Genomic DNA, 17,936 nt, shown 5'->3' with positions numbered 1-17,936 from the left:
TATCATATTGTGCTAAGAAAACTTCCTAAAGTATTTAGGGGTAAACTGTCATGGAAACTTGAAATCATTTTAAAATATTTTGGCAAATACAATAAATATGTTAATAATTACAGCAGCCAGCCACTATGGAGAACAGCAAAAATAGAGTTATATGATTCTGCAATCCCACTCCTAGGCATCTATCTGGAGAAAACTCCAATTTGCAAAGATGCATGCACCCCTATGTACATAGCAGCACTGTTTACAATAGCCAGGGCATGGAAGCAACCCAAGTGTCCATCGACAGATGAATGGACAAAGAAGATGTAGTATAAAATATTACTCAGCCATCAAAAAAAGAACAAAATGATGCTACTTGCAGCAATACGGATGAATCTAGAGGGTTATCATGCAAGGGTTAAGGTTAGTGAGGTAAGTTAGAGAAAGATAAATACCACATGGTGGCTCAGATGGTAAAGAATCCGCCTGCAATGTGGGAGACCTGGGATCAATCCCTGGCTTGGGAAGATCCCCTGGAGGAGGGCATGACAACCCACTCTACTATTCTTGCCTGGAGAATCCCCATGGGCAGAGGAGCCTGGTGGGCTACAGTCCATGGGGTTGCAAAGAGTCAGACATGACTGAGCGACTAAGCATATCACTTATATATGGAATCTAAAAAAATGATACAAATGAACTCATTTACAAAGCAGAAAGACTCACAGACAGAAAACAAACTTATAGTTACCAAAGGGTTAGGATTAACATATACACACTGTTCTGTGCTGTGCTTAGTTGCTTGGTCATGTCCGACTCTTTGTGACCCCATGGACTGTAGCCCGCCAGGCTCCTCTGTCCATGGGGATTCTCCAGGCCAGAATACTGGAGTGGGTTGCCATGCCCTCCTCCAGGGGATCTTCCCAACCCAGAGATTCAACCCAGGTCTCCTGCATTGTGGATGGATTCTTTACTGCCTGAACCATCAGGGAAGTCCAAGAACACTGAAGTGGGTAGCTTCCTTCCCCAGGGGATCTTCCCAACTCAGGAATTGAACCAGGGTCTCCTGCATTGCAGATGGATTCTTTACCAGCTGAGCTACCGGGGAAGCCCAGATAAACACTGCTGCTAAGTCACTTCAGTCGTGTCCGACTGTGTGCGATCCCAGAGATGGCAGCCCACCAGGCTCCCCCGTCCCTGGGATTCTCCAGGCAAGAACACTGGAGTGGGTTGCCATTTCCTTCTCCAATGCATGAAAGTGAAAAGTGAAACTGAAGTCGCTCAGTCGTCTCCGACTGTTCGCGACCCCATGGACTGCAGCCCACCAGGCTCCTCTGTCCATGGGATTTTCCAGGCAAGAATACTGGAGTGGGGTGCCATTGCCTTCTCCCAGATAAACACTGCTATATATAAAACAGGTAAATCACAAAGACCTACTGTATAGCATGGGGAACTATACTCAATATCTTGTAAAAGCCTATAATAGAAAAGAATAATAACCAGAAAAGAATCTGGAAGAGGAATATATGTTATATATATTACAGATATATTACAGACATATGTAACTGAATCACTTTGCTGTACACTTGAAACTAACACAACATTGTAAATTAACCATACTTCAACTAAAAAAATTAATTACTAACATAAGTAGTCATCTAGGTAATGGGTATATGGGAGTTCGTTTCACTATTCTCTACTTCTCTTTAGGTTGAAATATGCATAGTAAAGATTTTTAAAATATATGTGAGTGCTAGTTATGTGGTAGTCACTGAGCTAAGGCAAAATCTAATGTGGCTCTTGGAACAGAGTGTCAAGGGAGAGGAGAATAGTACTAATAAATGAATAGATGAGAAGCTTTGAAGGAAAGGTATACAGGTCTTGAGTGGGAAATGGTGATGAAAACTGACCTGGTCATGGTCTGGAGTGGTGGGGAGCAGCTTCCTCCCAGGAAGGAGTGAATGAATCAGTGGAGCTCTGAATAGAAGCAGGTGCGGGCCAGGCACAGGAGAAAGGAGGAGGGTAAAGTGTATGGTCAGAGGGAAACATATGTGCTAAGAGAGCTGAGGGAGCTGGTTACTTGGGTGCTAAAGGGGGAGGGGTCTGAGTGGCTGAAAGGAGAGTGGACAGCACAGGGGAGCTAGAAGGTGAGGGAACCGTTCCCCTTGCCCCCTGCTCCCCAGGAGGACCTGTGGGAGGGCTGTCGGTTACTGCTGTACCCTACCTGTGAGCCATTTAATGGTTTCATTCTTCATCCCAAAAGCAATGGGAAGCCATCAGCAGGTTTTGAGCAGGGGGTTAACACAATCCAGTTGGGTGGCTATATACAGGATATGGCAGGATGTGGGGGCGCCGCCAGGGTATGCCAGAATGGAGGTGGGGATAAGCAGACCTGGGGTGTAGTGATCACCTGACACCAGGTGCCAGGGTGCCACCTGGGTTTCTGACTGTGGGAGGGGGTGGAGGGAGGAGCCATACACTGAAACAGGTTTGCCGGAAAGCAGAACACGTGGCAGATGGTTTGAGACAGGTTGGGTCTATGGGGCTTTTGAAATGCCTGAGGTGGAGGCCAAGAGGGCATGGCGTGTCTTGGTCAGTGCGGAAAGGCTGGTTGGTACCTGCGCAGGGACACAGAGAGAGAAGAGGGACGTTCTGGACAAGCCTTAAGGAACCCTGCTGTTTGTTTGGGCCAAGGAGGGGAGAGGGAGCCTGGGCTGAAGACCGAGCGAGAGGGAGCAGCTAGTGAGGCAGGAGGACGCCAGGCAGGTGCAGTGCCCAGAAGGTGAGGGACTAGAAAATTCCTGGAAAGAGGAAGTGGCCAATCATGTGGGAGGTCAAGATGGGAGGGCTGAGGAGAGCCTGCCAGTTTTGATGAGATGGAGGCCACTGGAACCTCAGCAAGAGCTATTTTGGTGGCCAGTGGGAGTGGAAGCAGATGGAAGCGGGTTGAGAAGGAAGTGGGAAGTGCAAAAAGGAAGACAGTGTGTAGACAGCTCTTGGGGGAAGTTTGACTGTGAGGGGGTGGAGAGATGGGTGGGGTAGGGACTGTGGGTCAAGGGGGAGATTTAGCTCCCTAGTGGGACAGACACGCTGATGGAGTTGGTAAGAAAAATAATAAGGGGTGCCTCTCAGAGGGCATTTGGCACTGGACCAATGCCAGTCCCCCTTCAATTTAGCAGGAGGGAAGATGTTGATGGCGGGTAGTTGGCAGCACACGGGCAGGCACTTGCTTGCCTCTGGTCCTTGCCCCCAGAGCTTTCTCAGCTGGAACTCTCCCATGCCTCTTTTGAGTACTTTTGTTCATCCTCTACGAGCCTAAGTGGTAGATTACTATCTTCTGTGAAAAGACTTCCCTCTTCTACCACCACCCTGCCTCTATCAGTCCAAGGACCATGGTTGTCCTTCGATCACTACTTCCCAGATTAGCCTAGAATGTCCATCTCTCCCACCAGACCCTGTCTTTATTGCCTAGTTCCTAGCTTAGTTCCTAGGGTCTAGTAAAGGGCTTGCTACAAGGGAGGTCCTCAAGGAATGTGGAGGTGAATAGATAAATGAACTAACTACATGCAGACATGCAGAGGAAGTCTAATAGGAGGAGCACAAGCCCAGAGTAATGAGGTGGAGAGGGAAGGATATGGAGCAGGGATGGAAAAGGGAAGAAACAGGAGAGGGGACAAGGCTAAGCTACTGCCAAGAGCTCTTGCATTTATCAACGGCTTTTATGAGCCATGCACTAAATATATGGGTTTCTCTTTTAATCCTCACAATATCCCCAGAAGGAATGTTGTCTGCTGGCATGTTACCTGGCTCCTCCTAGTTAACTAGAATGTATCCTCGAGGTGGAGTGGAGTTTGTCTGTCTTGCTCACCAGTGTGCCTCCAACAAAAGCACATAGATAAGGTGTCAGATGAAACATAGGCGGTTCAGGTAAATTTGAATTACAGAGAATAGCGCTTGCTTCAGTAGCACATATACTAAAATTGAATTATAGAGAAATAATTTTGTTAGAATGTGTTTTGTATTTGTGTGTGTGTGCTAAATTTGGCGATCCTGTACATAGTAGATGCTGCTGCTGCTAAGTCGCTTCAGTCGTGTCCGACTCTGTGACCCCAGAGACAGCAGCCCAACCAGGCTTCCCCGTCCCTGGGATTCTCAAGGCAAGAACACTGGAGTGGGTTGCCATTTCCTTCTCCAATAGTAGATGCTAGTAGATGCTTAATAAATATTGCTGAATAAACATTGCTTGATTAAATGACACCATGGGGATGCAATCAGTAAATTCCAGACAGTGGGAAATCTAGATGAGAGTAGGGTATCTTCACTGAATGGGTAAGTTTCAGGGAGAATATAAAAGAGAGAAAGGAGGAATTTATAGATTAAAAGAGAATTAAGAGACATATCAACCACGTGAAACTCTTCCTTGGATCCTAGTTCAAATAAACTAAATAAATTGTAGAGAAAAATATTTTAAGATATTAATAATTAGAAATTTAAACACTGGCTATTTGATAAAGTTAAAGGATGACTTAATTCTTTTTAGATTTGATAATAGTATTGGGGATTTTATTTTCAAGAGTCCTCTTCTTGTAACAATATGTACTGAAATATTTCAGAATGAAATGATATGCTATCTGGAATTTGCATCAAGATAATATAGAATTATATTCTCTATCTTACTTGTGGTGCTTATGGGTATATTCATTTGTGAAAACTATTCATTCAAACTATACACCTAAAATGTGCATTTTATTATATGTAAATTGTACCTCAGTGAAGTTGGCTTTTGAAAAATGGGAGAAGAGACAGAAATGGATGAGGATAAGGATGAAACAAGACTGGCCATCAGTTGATTAGTTTTGAAGTTGAGTGTTGGGTACATGGAGGTTCACTATATTCCTCTGTAACTTTTGTATGGGTTTGAAAGTTTCCATAATAAGTCATTTTTTAAATTGCATAAAGGAAGATGCTATTTTGGGCTTCCCTGGTGGCTCAGTGGTAAAGAATCTGCCTGCAGTGCTGGAGCCTCAGGAGATGGGGGTTCAATTCCTGGGTCAGGAAGATCCCCTGGAGAAGGGAATGGCAACCCATTCCAGTATTCTTGCCTAGAGAATCCCATAGACAGAGGAGCCTGGCGGGTCCTCTGGACCCTACAGTCCATAGGGTTGCAAGAGTTGGACACAACTGAAGCAACTTAGCACATATGCATTTCTATTTTACATACGAAGAACTAAAGCAGAAGCTGAGACTTCCCTGGTGGCCCAGTGGCTAAGCCTCCACGCTTTTAGTGCAGGGGGCTCAGGTTTGATCCCTGGTCAGGGAACTAGTTCCCACGTGCCACAACTAAGACCTGGTGCAGCCAAATAAATAAAAAAATACAAACAGAGGCGAAGTAACTTGCCCCCAGTCACACCACTGGTAAAATGAGGAGTCTGGAATATGAAGAGACCCATTTGACTTCAGAACTTTCGCTATTAACCTCAGCAAGTTTCCAGAGCGAAGTATAGATGTTGTCTAAGGGATGGTACAACCCTCTTGGTTGGCACAGTCTGACTTAGGGAATTCTAGAAGCAAGATGGATAAAAATGGTGGTGGCTGTTAAGTAATGGGACAAGAAATGGCTTCCCTCTTACATTCATCACCTGGAGGCAGACGGACTGTTATCAGCATCCACTTGGGACCCAGATGACTCTGACATTAGTCGGCAGCCTGAACTCGGGCAAGTCACTTAAAATCTCTGTCCCTTATTAATAGACGTTTTGACGATTTCTTTAAAAGTTAAACATAAATTTACCCTAGGACCTTGCAATCCTACTCTTTATTATTTACAAGAGACATGAAAACATGTCTGCACAAAGACGTGTACACCAGGGACTTCCATACTCCCAGTGCGGGGGGCCTGGGTTCGATCGCTGGTCATGGAACCAGCTCACACCTGCCACAACAGAGAGTCGGCGTGCTGCAACTAAGATCTGGCGCAGACAAATAAATAATAAATATTTGAAAAAAAGACTTGTATGCCAAAATTCATAAAACTATTTATAATAATAAAAAAGTAGAAACAAGCCAAATGTGTTTGGATCAACAAAATGGGGTATATCCATACTTCAGCAATAAAAAGGATATTTCAGCAATAAATAGGAACAGACTACTAATATATGCTACAACATATATTAACCTCACAACAGTATCTTTTTGTAAAAGAAGTCAGATGCCAAAGACCACTTAGGGCCTTTGCATTTCTATGAAATGTCCAGAAAATGCAGATCTATAGAGGCAGAAAGTAGTTCCCTGGGGTGGGAACAGGGAGGTACTGCAAGAGCGGATGAGGGATCTCTCAGGAAATGTAAATTTTTTTATAAGGGAAAAGAAAAAAATATAAAATCATAGTGAGACATTAACATTTTTCTGAGAAAATTTTATCAAGTGCAGAAAAAAAGAATAGGAGCATCTTGAATGATGTCATTAATAATTTAATATAATATATTTATATTTATTTTATTAATAATTTTTAAACTCTTGCATCTCACACATTGTTATTAGATTTCCATAGGACATTTAGAAAAGCTGGAAAAAGATAAACATTACTAAATTTCAAAAAAGCAGAATTCTTTTTTTCCTGTGATTCAGTTATACATATTCACATATATTATTTTTGAAATTAGGGAATGTAAAATTGAATTGTTGTGATGGTTGTATAACTGTAAATTTACTGAAAATCATTGACTTGGACACTTAAAGTGGGTTCTGGATAGTAAGTAAATTTTTTAAAATTAAAAGTATCTACCTCATGTGTAGTATCTCACACCAGTCAGAATGGCCATCATTAAAAAGTCTACAAATAAACAAACACTGGAAAGGATGTGGAGCAAAGGGAACCCTCCTACACTGCTGGTGAAGATGTAAACTGGTGCAGGCACTATGGAAAAAAGTAGGGAGATTCCTTAAAAACTAAAAATAGCATTGCCATATGGTTCAGCAATCCCATTCCTGGGCATATATCCAGAGAAAACTATAATTTGGAAAGATACATGCACTCCAGTGTTCACAGCAGCACTATTTACAATAGCCAGAACAGGGAAGCAACTTAAATGTCCATCAGCAGATGAATGGATAAAGAAAGATGTGGTATATATACACAATGGAATACTACTCAGCCATAAAAAAGAATGAAATAATGCCATTTGCAGCAACATGGAGGACCTAGAAATCATCATACAAATTGAAGCAAGTCAGAAAGAGAAAGACGAATACCATATGATATCACATACATGTGGAATCTAAAATATGTCACAAATGAACTTATTTACAAAACAGAAACAGATTTTAGACATAGAAAACAAACTTATAAAAAAAAAAGAAAACAAACTTATGGTTACTAAAGGGGAAAGGAGGTGGGGAGGGATAAATTAGGAGTATGGGATTAGCAGATACAAACTACTGTATATAAAGTAGATAAACAACAAGGTCCTACAGTATAGCACAGGGAACTATATTCAATATCCTGTAACAAACCATAATGGAAAAGAGTATGTACATGTATGTATAACTGAATCACTTTGCTGTACACTAGAACTAACACAACACTGTACATCAACTATTACTCAATGAAAAAAAGTTGTTGTTTAGTCGATAAGTCATGTCTGACTCCTTCTAACCCCATAAACTGCAGCACGCCAGGCTTCCCTGTCCTTCACTATCTCCTGGAATTTGCTCAAACTCATGTGCATTGAGTCAGTGATGCCATCCAACCATCTCATCTTCTGTTGCATCCATCTCCTCCTGCCCTCAATCTTTCCCAGCATCAGGGTCTTTTCCAATGAGTCAACTTTTCACATCAGGTGGCCAAAGTATTGGAACTTCAGTACCTCATAGAATTATTATGGGGATTAACATAAAGTTCTTAGGACAGAGATTGGAATGACATCAGTACTATAGAAATTACTATTCCCCACTGTACCTTCCTCTGGGGAAAGTGGGCAGGTCCCCCACTCCCAAATCCTTGAACACAGGCCTTTGGATGAGACTCAGATGAGCCACAGAAAGGGAAGCCTGGCATCCGGGTCTTGGGGGGCCCTTCCTATCCCTTATTCCTAAGAAGTCAAACGGGGTCCTATATCCAGCCTCTGGGAAGGAGGATAGGTTTTTGAAGAAACTGGTCTTCTCATCCAGGCTGAGGACGGGGTCGAGTGTCCTCTACCGTAGGCAACAGGAATTGCAACAGCTGGGTCAGCCCACACATCATTTCCACTCCTGATAAGGTTTGTGAGGAAGTTACTGTTGTGTCTTTTCACTGATAGGGACACGTTGAGACTCAGAGTGCCCAGGTAACCTGCCCAGGGTCGCACAGCTGGCACCCCTGGTCCAAGCCTTCCCAGAGGTAGGAAACTCAAGCCCACTGGTGGGACCCAAGCCCACTCCCCTGGCATCTTAGCTGCAGAGTATGGAGTAGGGTCAGATTGAAGCACATGCCCCCTCCTCCATAAGCAAACAAATTTGGTATTGCAGTCTCCAGGGTAAAAGTTTTCAGCACTGTCCACCAAAAGAGACAACTGTGAAGATCATCATCCTTCCAGAACTTTCCTCCAAACCTGTCAGGATCCCAGGATCCTCCCTCATGACAACTTCCCCACAGACTTCTTCTATAGAAGATGCTAAGGGGTGAGTGCTTCGAGCAATGAACATCACGGCCCCTTGTTCCTCAAATGCTAGCCTTACCTTGGGATCTTCACCTCCAGCTTCTGCAAAAGGGTTGTAAGGGAGGCAGAGCTTTCTGATCCCTTTCTGCCCAAATGTTATGGGATGACATGTCAGGGAAACAGTACTTCTGTTGTCATCACCAGAAGGACCAGGATACAAGCTGCATTATTTGTTTCCTTACAGAAACCCTCTCTTACCCTTGCCGGGGAGTAAGATATTTCTCTCTCTGACCACCCATCACCCCCACACAAACATACCCTTATTCCATGTCATCGTATCAGTCTCTCAATATTTCTGGGGATAGGAAGCAGTCCAATGACCCTATTTTTATCAAGAGAGGAATATTCCAAGGATTCATTCATTCACTTACAAATATTTATTGAGCACCTATTAAGTCTGGGCACTGTTTAAAGCACTGAGGTTGCAGAAGTGATCAAGACAAACTTCTCATCAGCTCATTTCCAGACTAATGGAAGAGGCAGATAATAAAGAGAAATACATTCACAGATTTTCATATATTAGTGAGCTCTAACACGAAACAAGGGTAAGAGGATGGAATGTGCTGCGGGTACATGGTCCTCCCTTAACCAGGTTTTTAATGGAATTCACTTTCTTTGCTTTACTCTCCCTAGGGGAGATAAGAGTGAGGGTCTATGTATCTCCTCCTAGGGTCCCCTCAACCTATTTTGGCAGTTCAAGCCTCACAGGGCATAATCTTGGGATTTGAGGGGGTACGGCAGAGCCAGCCCCTCAGAATTTGCTCAAGGGGCCGGTTATAAGTTAAGTGAGAAATGGAAACAGGTACTGAGAAAGTCTATTTATCATCTTTCGTGGGTGTAATGATACTCCTCCTCTTCAAATTTAATTCTTCCTTTTTTCATCTTGCACACACACTCACTGAATTCCTAACTATTCATTCAACGTTTTTTGAGCCCTCTGTGTACCAGGCACTGTTCTAGGCGACCGAAACAGAGAGGTAGGGAATGTTCTCTGCCCACAGGAGTCCTTGCTGTGCAAAGCTGCTAAACAACCTCTTTTCATCTTTTCTTTTAACTTCGCTTTGAGATTCACCTCTGTTTGACTCACGCAGCCCCAAAGGGGTAGATGTGAACATTCCCATTTTACGGATGCGAAAACCATGACTGCTGAGGGGAAAAATGAAGTGCTTTGGCGGCTACTAAACACTGGGACGCCACTGCGCCACGTGCAGCGGCGCATTTAGCCCATCGATATCCCACCCGCGCACTCACCCTCCTTCCCTCCCTCCCAGCCGCCGCCGCGCCGGGTCCACGTGTGTGTGTCTGTGTGCAGAATGGGGATGGGGGCGGTGCCGCGGGAGGGGTGGGGTCCTGGCCAACGTCACAAGCAGTGCCGCCCAATCAGCGGCGGGCTCGCGGCCCCGGCGCTGGTATTGGGGCAGCGAGGGGGCAGTTCTCTATAACGCGGTCTCCGGGAGCCAGCGGGGAAGAAAGAAGCCGAGCGGGCGGAAGGCGCCCTCCCCGCCGCCTGGGCCCCGGCACCGGGTGCCGGGCCCGGGGTCCTTCCCGCCTCCTGCGGCCGCCGGCCGCTTTGTTTCCCCAGCCTCTGCGCTCCGGGCAACTCAAGAGGGGCTCCCGCCGAGGCTGCACAGGGCTCGCGGCGGCAGGAAGGGCGGCCGACCGCGCCGGGACTCACAGGGACCCAGGAGTCCGGCCGCCGAGAGGGCCGCGTGACGAGATCGAAGAGGGACCCGGAGCTCCGTGGCCCACGGGTGCGGGCCGGGGGCGCTAGCGAGCAGAGACCTCCCCGTCGAGGGGGGGCGATGTTCCCCTCGCCCGTGGGCTCTTCGGGCAGTCAGGGCATCCCGCCGCTGGGACCAGGGCCCCCTCAGTGGGCACCCCCCCGGAAAGTTCCATGGAGACTCTGTGCCCCGCTCCCCGCCTCGCAGTGCCGGGGTCCCCGCGAGGGTCACCCTGCTCCCCCACACCCCGGAAGCCGCGTCGGGGGACCCAGGAGTTCTCTCCTCTGTGCCTGCGTGCCCTTGCCTTCTGCGCCCTTGCCAAACCCCGGGCGTCCTCTCTGGGCCTGGGGCCTGGGGAGCTGGCGCCGCGGGCTCCGGTGCTGCTGGGCCCTTGCGCCCCGCTGTGCACCGGCGGCAGGGCCCCGGATGGCCTGAAGCACCTCGCGGGACAGGCCGGGCGGTCCAGCGATCCCAACGCCCCGGCCCGCCAGGATGCCGACGCCGCAGTGTGCCGGGGCCGCGGCGAGGAGGAAGAGGGCGGAGGCAGTTTCCCGCACTTCAGCGCTCGCTCCGGCGTACCTCCCGGCCACTGCCCGGCGCCCCGGCGCCCTCGGGAATCTCCGACCAGCTCCGTCTCGGCTCCGCCTAGGCCAGCCCTGGCTCTCGACTCTCAGCCTGGCCCCGCCGCTAGCCCGCATCAGGAGCCAGGTTCTCGGCCTCCGCCGCCACCTGCGGGCCTCTCCTCTGAGCCCATGGGGCCTGGGGCCGCGCCGGAACCGCCCCCGCCGAACCAGACGGCCGCAGTAGATGGAAACCCTCCGAAGGTCGCCCCCGAGGCACCGGCCTCCAGCCCCTCGACGGCCAGCGAAGCTCCGGCCGCGCCCGGCGATCTCCGCCATGAACATTTCAATCGTCTGATCCGCCGCTCGAAACTGTGGTGTTACGCGAAGGGTTTTGCCCTCGACACTCCGAGTTTGCGCCGGGGGCCCGAGCGGCCCCCAGCTAAAGGGCCCGCCCGAGGAGCGGCCAAGAAACGCCGGCGGCCGGCGCCCCCCCAGCGCAGCGCGCAGCCCCGCCGACCTACCCCGACGCTCCCCACCACGAGCACCTTCAATCTCCTCGACTGCTTCCCCTGTCCCCCGGCCCTGGTGCTGGGGGAAGACGGAGACTTAGGGCCGGCATCCTCGCTTCGCCTCCAGGGAGACGCTAAGCCCCCGCCTGCCCACCCGCTGTGGAGGTGGCAGATAGGGGGTCCCGCTGTCCCTGAGCCCCCCGGCCTCAAATTCTGGGGAATCAACTTGGAGCAGCCCTGAGCGTGAGACCTCTTCTGCCAAGGGGGAAAAGTGGGGGCCATCGCCAGACTGCGGGCTCGAGAATAGAGCCTCATTTCTCACCTTTGCCTGTCCTCTCTAGGTTTTATGGGCTGTGGTCAGAAGGACCTCAAATGACAGTGATCTTCAAGCACCTAACTGGTTGCAGTGACACCCCCTCCCCCTCATCCTTTGGAGAAGAACCAAGGCCTGGAGTCGGGAGAAGGCTTAACCGAAAAAGGCTTAAAGACGTAGATTCCAATCCCTCCCCTCTTGCATCTCGGATCTCTGGGGGCAGGGCCTTCACCCCAGGGGGAGTCGAGGAGGCTACAACTCAAAGAGGAGGAAAAAAAAAAGAGGGAGAGAGACCTTGGTGATGGACAAACCGGTTGTTTCTGTGGGCGAGCCTGGGGATGGGTGGGGGCTGTGGTGGGGGTGGGGAGGTGATTGGCAGCTCCCTGGGGGCATCCTCTACCCCCACCATCCAGGCCTTTAACCCTTCACTCCCCTCAGGCCTTCCCTAGCCTCCAAGCACCACTGTAGCCTTCATGGGGACCCGAGCAGCTTAGGCAAGGGTAAGATCACCCTCTCCCAGTTCTTTCCCTAGGGTCCCCCCAGTCAAGTGACCCCTTGTTACCGAGGTCTTCATTCTCAGCCACCAGTCTTTCCCCTTTGTCCAGTTTTGGAGTTTCTTTCAGTATTCCATTTGCTTTCAGGTTATAAGATCTGATGGGTAAAAGAGGACACCCCCACCCCACCCACCCCCACCCCTGCCATGAGTCTGCCACCTCCTCTAGTTTAATCCTGGAATTAAGAGGAGCAAGGCTGAGGAACCTTCTACCCTTCAGAAGTACAAACTGCCTGGGGAAGGAGACCATCCCAGGGAAAGTAATGGAAGGTGGAAGAAATCAATAAATCAGACCAAACAAGTTGCCCTTCCTTCCAGGTCCTCTCCACCGGTTAAGGATGGAGGGCGTGGAGGTGGAGGGCATGCCTAGGGCCATTCTTTGAATACCCAAACTCAGCCTCCTTCAAGGCTAGAAACAAGACAAGCTGCTCTTTGTGGAAGGGGTAGATAAAAGGACTCTTGGCCTAACCACAAGGTCCAGTGGGGTGTTTGAAGGGGCTCAGTTTGAGTCTGGATGGGAACTGGGCTGAGGAACCTTAGCATTCTCCCCCCACCCAACTTCAGGCATTTCGGGAGTTGTCAGGGACCTGATGGATCCGAAAGAGGCAGGGCCGGGGATTAGTTTTGAGGTCAGAAGTTCTGTTTTCCTGGGGGAGGGGAGGGAGTCAGAGGGGAGTGGACTTACTTTCTCCACCCAGGTGAGGTCTGGGAAGTTTAGCTCTTAGGGAAATTCCAAGTTTAGGTTTGAGGGGAACCTGGGGGTTGCCGATCTGCCCAATAGTGAGGGATCCAGTGACCCTTCTGCCCACACTAGTGAATATTGTTTTTTTCCCCTTTTCCCCCAAGAAGGGAGGAGGGAGGAACAATTCCCATATATGATACTGGGGAAGGACTTGTCTCCTTTTCTGTGAAAATGCTTTGTAAAAAGTTGTTAATGTTTGCATAGAGCAGATTCTTGAAAAAAACAAAACAAAACACTGTTTTGGACCACAAAAGTTTTGTTTGTTTTAAAAGCTGTCTCTTTTCATTTTTCTTTTGCTGGGGGTGGGAGTGGGGGTGGGGTGGGTGGGTGTGGGTTGGGCAGTGCTCTCTTTCTCCTCAACATCTGGCCTTTATGAACCCTGCTGACCTCCCCTCCCCCTCCAGCTGTGTTGTGGGGAGGAGGGAGGAGGGTGGGGGAGTGCCTTCCATGCCTGTGCTTCAGGGGTATCCATCTTATCTTGCCCCCCAAGAATGGGGAAGGCCGAGGAAGAAGGCAGATGTGAGGGATGGGGAGAGAGTCGCTGTGAAGCGGGGGTGGGGGTGTGCGCAAGGTTTGCAAGGAGAAATTGAGAAAGGCAGACTCCAGTTTTTAAAGGGCTCCTCGCTTTTCATCGGGTCAGTTTTGGCCCTCTCGACCAGCCTGGGTGGGATGTGTGAGCTCTGGGCAAAGGAGAGGAGCAGTGGGTCACGAAATACTCTTTGGGGACTCTTCTTTGAGGAGTGGGCGAGAATGCTGTTCCTTTGGTTTTCCTCCTCCTCCAAGTCAAAATATTAATCTTCACCCTGGAAGGGGGCTGGGCAGTGAGTTAAAAAACACACCTTTGTCCAGACCTGGAACTCCTTGCAGAATGGAGACTCTCAGAAGTACCCCTAGAATCTTTCTAGTCAGTTTAGAGAGTAGGGAACTATGTTAACTTTCCCTGGGCTGCGGCAACAAACTGCCAAAACCCTGGGGCGCTTGAAACAGCAGAACTGTATTCTCTCACAGTTTTGGAGGCTACAAGTCCGAAATCAAGGCGATTGCGGGCTGTGCTCCCTTTGGAGGCTCTACGGGAGAACCCTTGGCCTCCTCCAGCTTTGGGTGGCTCCAGGCTCCAGGCGTTCCTTGGCTTATGGCTGCCTTCCTCCAATCTCTGCTTCCGTCTTCACACGGCCTTCCCCACTTCTGTCGCTTGTAAGAACACTTGTCATGGGATTTAGGGCCCACCTGGATAATCCAGATGATCTCTTCTTGACGACCTTAATTTAATTACCTCTGCACAGACCCTTTCTCCAAATAAGGTCACACTCACAGATTCTGGGGGCAGTGGAGTTCCGTCGGGGACTTAGCTTTTTCAGCGCCTCCATTCAGCCCACTACAGAAACTTAAATCCCAGGATGGAGAAACTTGCTCAGACTTCCCGGATAAAGGAAGCGTGTGCTGGGTTGGTGTGGGGCACAGCCCCACTAGAGCTGGGGCCACGAGCCTCCCTGAACTGGAGCCCTTGCTTTCCTCAGGTTGAAACAAGGATGCCAGGACTCTCCCTTCTACTAACAGAGGCGGGGTGGGCGGACTGTCCCCAGGAAGGCCCTGAGGAAGCTCTCCCTCCCTCCCTGATTTCCACCACTCTCACTCCGGGTCTCTCTCAATGTCTCCAGCCCCCGCTCCCTCCCCTCTTTCCGTCCTTCCCCTCCCCCAGCTCTACTACGGGCCACCCTTGTTTTTGCCTGGATGTGGAGGTTGAAGGGTCTTGACTTCTGCCTGGGTCTCTAAGTTCCCTTCCTGGGTTATCTCAGGTCCTTTAGTCCTAGAGGGTCTCTACGTCTGAACAGCTTTAGGACCCAGTGTCTGCCCCCGGGCCACCTGCATGACCCTGAGAGGGGGCGCTTCTTTCAGTTTTCTTTCCAAGGCACCTTGCCTGCCTTCCCCTTAATCCAGCTCTGCTCATCATCACCTCCCTCCTTCTGAGAGCCTCCCGCTGCCCCACACTCTACCTCTTGCCTCTTAAATCTTTGCAGCTTGATTCCTGCCCCTGAAACTGCTCTTTGCAGGGTCACCCATGACAACCCCCAATCACACATCCAACGGTTGCCTCTCAGCTGCCCTGGCCCCTGAATCACTCCATGACCTGTGGTGCTGCTGGACGTGCGCCAGGGTCTCCTGACTTTCTCCAAAGTTCCTTCTGTCTTCCTGGCTGCTTCATATTCCTCTGTCCCCAGGAAGCTTTAATACGAGACAGACCTGTGACATCTGCCCTCTGTCCCCATGTCTCCCCACATGACTTTTTGTCTTCTCCCAAGTCTTTCGCTGGCACAGGCACAAGTAAGTGACTCCCAATGACTGTACCTGCCCCTTCCCTCCAGTCCAGCCCCTCTCCTGAACTTTGGTGCCGTGTCTCCGCATGGACGCTGGCAACTCTCACTCACGGAGCTCATTGTCTCCACTCCCTGCTCACATCAGTCCCCAGGTCAAGTCCACTTCTGGTTACAGCTCTCCTTATCATCTCAGCACTGTGAATTCTTCCCTGACTTCTCCCATTTGACCCACTTTTATAAATTTCCAAGCCTCCCCCTGCTTCTAGCCACGCCACAGAGCCATCAAAAAGAGCTTTTAGTTGCACAGGAAAAGTAGGACACATGGTCCACTCCTTAGGATGTGTATCTCTTATTCTGTCCCTCATGGTGCGGCTCCCACGAGTCTGGTCTGGACTCTTGCCCACCAAACTAGTTTCTGAATCTCTGGTTCTTCTCTGATACCCTCGGATCATGTTACCTTCTTACTCAGTGGCTCCCCTGATTTTATTAAATGCAGCCTCCTTGGCCTGTCTATTCTGTCTGATTTGGCTCTAACTCCCTGTCCAGCCTATCCCCGTTACTTTATTTTATACACCGTGTGGTCCATCACACCAGCATGCCCTTCCTTCCCCAGCCACCCACTCTTTCTCTATCTTCATTTCCCATGTACGATGCCATCTCCTCCATGCAGTGTTCCTTGATTCGTCGAGTTGGATGTGATCTGTGCCACTGCTAAACCTTCTTCATTCTTTTATGTCTGGGGAGAGATAGTAAAGTGTGGTGGAAGAACATGGGCTTTAGAGCCAAACACTCCCGCTTTTCCTCTCCACGGACAGCCAGAAGCTAGTCGGGCTTCTCTAAGGGAATCACCTTTCATTTCATTGCTTTGACCTTCACTGAGAGTCATTGACATGAAATGGCGGCCACTTGGAAACCACTCCTGCGAGTAAAAACTTCCCAACAAGACACTGTTCAGTATGCCAAATCCCCCTACGAATTTTAAGATAGAATATTAGGGTATTGATAAGGTTCTAACTGTGATTTTTCTTGCACCCTCTACAGTTATCCCTTGTATCTTGCTTCATTTTATTTAGGTCCTGTACACCGCAGGCACCTAACGCATTCTTGTCCAATGCAAAGTGCATATGGCCAGTGGAAGTTGGGAAGCCTGCAATTCCAGAAATGTCCACTAGATGCTGCTGTCTGCTAGCGTGAGAAGGAGGACGGACGCAGGCGAAGGCTGGGTGGGGAAGGGCTCCTTCTTCCAAGCAATTGAACACCTCCCCGTGCTGGGGCTTGGGGAGAGAGATGTGGAAGACTTGGCCTCTGCACACAGGTACTTAGCCAGGGGATTTGCAGGCATTATTTTGCTTTTATAACAATAGATAGATATTATTATCTCTGATTAATAGATAAGGAAATGGAGGCTCAGGAAGATTAATCAACTTGCCTGAGGTGGCACAGCGAGTGCAGAAGCAGAGTTTCACTCTGAACTGTCTGCTTGGGTTTTTCTGAATAGAGGTTATCATAGCAAACACGTACAGGTACTGTTCTAAGGGTTTTATACTTAGTCACTCATCTAATCCTCAGAACACAATGAGGTAGGTACTATTATAATCCCCATTTTGCAGATGAAGAAACTGAGGTACAGAGAGATTGAGCCCACACAGCTACAGAATTGTGCCCTTAGAGTTTGTGCTCTTTTAAAAATTTATTTATTTATTTGGCTGTGCCAGGTTGCAGCACATGGGATCTTCAGTTTTCCTTGAGGCGTGCAGGGTCTTGAGAATGTGAAATCTTTTTAGTTGTGGCATGTGAACTCTTTAGTTGCAGCGTGTGGGATCTCGCTCCCTGACCAGGGATCGAACCTGGGCCCCCTGCACTGGGAGCAGAGTGTCTTAGCCACTGGACTACCAGGGAAGTCCCTAGAGTTGGTGCTCTTAATGACTACCCTGCTGCTATGTTTCAACACCCCAGTAGCAACCAGTTACAGACTCAGGGTGGTCCCCCACCATTTGGAGACCATTGAGCTCTGTGCCAGAAACACAAAGACACACAGCCGACCCCATGGAGCTTTTTGTTGCACGGGAAAAGCAGGACACATAGTCCCCTCTTTAGGATGTGGGCTCTCCATGGACGTGCTGGGCGACTCTACCTGAGTGGATTACACTCTCTGGGCTTCATCAGAAGAAACTGTAGCAGGAAGTGACTGTCAGACACAGGAGGGCTGTTATTCATATTTTTGTGCAAAATGATAGTACTTAAAAAATAGAGATAAAGTTATCTACTTTTAAAATTTTTTAAAATTTTCTGGCTGTGTTGGGTCTCATTGCTGCTGGGTCTTCGCAGCTACCCTCTAGTTGCTCAGGCTTCTTATTGTAGTGGCTCTAGAACATGTGGGCTGGCTTCACTAGTTGCGGCACGTGGGTTGCACATGTAGGATCTTCCTTGAACCAGGGATCGAATCCATTTCCCCTGAACTGTCAAGCGGATTCTTAACCACTGCCCCTGCAGGGAAGTCCCCAAGGTATCTACTTCAAAGTGCATAAAAAAATCCAGCTTGATTGAT

The 17,936-nt window shown here is 49.0% G+C and overlaps 1 protein-coding gene and 1 non-coding gene across 2 annotated transcripts; one reads left to right on the top strand and one right to left on the bottom strand.

Annotated features, from left to right (window-relative positions):
* The first annotated feature begins 9,989 nt into the window (after positions 1-9,989).
* Positions 9,990-13,344, top strand: EPOP (elongin BC and polycomb repressive complex 2 associated protein). Its single transcript, XM_061391573.1, has 2 exons — positions 9,990-11,708; positions 11,807-13,344. The coding sequence occupies exon 1, from the start codon at positions 10,567-10,569 to the stop codon at positions 11,704-11,706; it is 1,140 nt and encodes a 379-aa protein (XP_061247557.1). The 5' UTR covers positions 9,990-10,566; the 3' UTR covers positions 11,707-11,708; positions 11,807-13,344.
* A 3,870-nt stretch (positions 13,345-17,214) lies between these two features.
* TRNAW-CCA (transfer RNA tryptophan (anticodon CCA)) lies at positions 17,215-17,287 on the bottom strand. Its single transcript has one exon. It is a non-coding gene; the product is annotated as a tRNA-Trp (tRNA).
* Between the last annotated feature and the right edge of the window lie 649 nt (positions 17,288-17,936).

The sequence above is a fragment of the Bos javanicus genome, chromosome 19, assembly GCF_032452875.1.
Source record: "Bos javanicus breed banteng chromosome 19, ARS-OSU_banteng_1.0, whole genome shotgun sequence".
Taxonomy (NCBI): Eukaryota; Metazoa; Chordata; class Mammalia; order Artiodactyla; family Bovidae; genus Bos; species Bos javanicus.
Note: the sequence above shows the minus strand (reverse complement) of the source record. Positions and strands in the feature narration are given on the sequence as shown.